Source organism: Bison bison, unplaced genomic scaffold (genome assembly GCF_000754665.1).
Source record: "Bison bison bison isolate TAMUID 2011002044 unplaced genomic scaffold, Bison_UMD1.0 scf7180017864458, whole genome shotgun sequence".
Lineage (NCBI taxonomy): Eukaryota > Metazoa > Chordata > Mammalia > Artiodactyla > Bovidae > Bison > Bison bison.
In genome coordinates this window covers 7,015,217-7,017,383 of record NW_011495020.1, presented here as the reverse complement: position 1 = coordinate 7,017,383, position 2,167 = coordinate 7,015,217, and the positions used below count along the sequence as shown (strand labels likewise).

Below are 2,167 nucleotides of genomic sequence, written 5' to 3'. Positions count from 1 at the left end.
GCAGCACCACGCACCTGTCTGCACCGCCACCACCTACAACGTGGCGGACCCGCGGAGATTTCACTGCCTCACCATGGGTAGGGCGGGTCCTGGGCACCTGCGCGCTACGCCTTGCTGGCTCCCGGGAGTAAAACGTCTCGCCTTCAGTGGAGGAAGTGGGAGCCTGTGGGGTGGGCGGAGGGGGCGAAGGAGGGGCTTTTGGAATAACTGCAGAGTCGTCTCGTAAGTTCCGAGGTGAAAGTTAGCCTCGCCAGACTCTCCAAGCAGCTTGGTGCGCTCGACTCCAGTACCTGGTGTTCGAGTCTGGGATAGTAGAGGGTCCTTTGCGACTTTGAACTTGAAGGCTGAAAAACCGGAGGTTAACTGACTGAGGTCCGGGGTTGGTGTGTTTGAACTGAAGTGTGGCAATCGGGCGTCGAGGCTGGCTAAAAGCATCTCGATGCTTTTGGTTAAGCCTGCCTGCCTTTCCGCTAGGGTGGACAGGAGACCGCAGGACTCTCCCAACCCCTCACCCGCCCCCACTTTAATCCTCTGACTTTACATCCCCGAGATCAAAGGCCTTCACTTGCTTTGGGCGTCTCTGTCCTTCCTGGCTAAGTAACCGTTTGTCTCCAAATGAGAAAGAGTGAGGGATGGATACAGGTGTTTGGTTGAGCTTCGCGGGTGGGTCCTTGAGAGGCAGCGTTTGCAAGGGAGGGCCCTGGGGTGGGAGCGCCTCGCTGGAGAATTACCTTTCTGCCCTCTCTTGGCCCATCTGCAGGGGGCTCGGACACCAGCCAGGTACCCAATGGCAAGAGGATGAGGACGGCGTTCACCAGCACGCAGCTCCTAGAGCTGGAGCGGGAATTCTCTTCCAACATGTACCTGTCTCGACTCCGGAGGATCGAAATAGCCACGTACCTGAATCTGTCAGAGAAGCAGGTGAAAATCTGGTTTCAGAACCGCAGGGTGAAGCATAAGAAGGAAGGGAAGGGCACGCAAAGGAACAGTCACGCGGGCTGCAAGTGCGTTGGCAGCCAGGCGCACTTCGCGCGCTCCGAGGATGAGGACTCCTTGTCGCCGGCCTCGGCCAACGATGACAAGGAGATTTCCCCCTTATGAGGGAGGGCCGCCCACACACACACCACGCGCTCCCGGCATCTCCCCTAACTCCCGAGGTGGCTGGCACCCAGGGGCCAAAATCCTCACCCTTTCGGTGGTCCCACCTGGAGAACCTGGAGAGGAGCATTCCCCGGGGATGTGCATGCCGGGCCTGACCCTTCTCCTGTCTCCTTGATCTGTCTGTTTGGGGCTCCTCTCGCAGTTATAGGTCGTCGTTGTTGTTTTTTATGTAAATAATCTAGATTCAACTCAGTTTTGTCATATAACAAAGGAAAAACAGGATTGGTTTAAGTTTAAAACTGTATGTGGGTTTTTTTTAAAGCGCATGTCATTTCCCTTTCCCTGTCTTTCAGAACCAGATAAGAACATGGGGTTTCTTGATTATTTTTTTAAATGAAGGTATTGAGTTACAAATAACTTAGAAAAATTAAACCCTGTAAGGTCTTGCTTTTTGAAAATCTGCCTGAGAAGAGTCTCAAATCCAAGTCACTGAAGTCTCTTTGTGAATAGTTTTATATAAAATTTATATTTATATTTATTTAAATAAATGAGACAAAAATCAAGGTTTTAAATTCATGGTGTTGGCTCTCACCAACTTCCCCTGTCTCTCTCTTCCCCATATGGATAGAGAATAAAAGTGTCTGAGAATTTACAGCAAAGTAATGACTGTAATTTGATAATGTGAGTCTCTTGGTTGAGGGAGTTTGTGACTCTGTAGAATTTGTGTCACCAAAACTTCTGCCAGGACACTTTCAGTCATGATGTTGCCTACCAGGTAGTACTCCCCATTCTTAAAATAGCTCTCTTCCTCACAATTGACAGGATAAATCCATTTAGAGTGACACTGACAATTAATGACAGGCAAACCTTTCAATCTATTTAGGAGGGGAAGTTGAAAGTCCCTTACTCCTATTTATTTTCTGTAGCAGTCCCTCCTCCCTTTTTTTCTGTCTTCATTTCTTTCAAATACTAAAACCTGAATTATATGAAGGAATCTGAATAGTAGGAATTGTTTTAGAAAGGGCAACAATCCATCAAACAGGTTGGAAGCAAACACATGGAGACT

General features: G+C 49.2%; 1 protein-coding gene across 1 annotated transcript in view; it reads left to right on the top strand.

Moving 5' to 3' along the window:
- Nucleotides 1-1,101, top strand: part of GSX2 (GS homeobox 2) — a 27,907-nt gene extending 26,806 nt beyond the window's left edge. Inside the window, exons 4-5 of the mRNA XM_010859723.1 lie at nt 5-77; nt 761-1,101. Of these exons, the coding sequence (XP_010858025.1) occupies nt 5-77; nt 761-1,101 (414 nt within the window). The remainder of the gene's footprint in view (nt 1-4; nt 78-760) is intronic.
- The last annotated feature ends 1,066 nt before the right edge of the window (nt 1,102-2,167 follow it).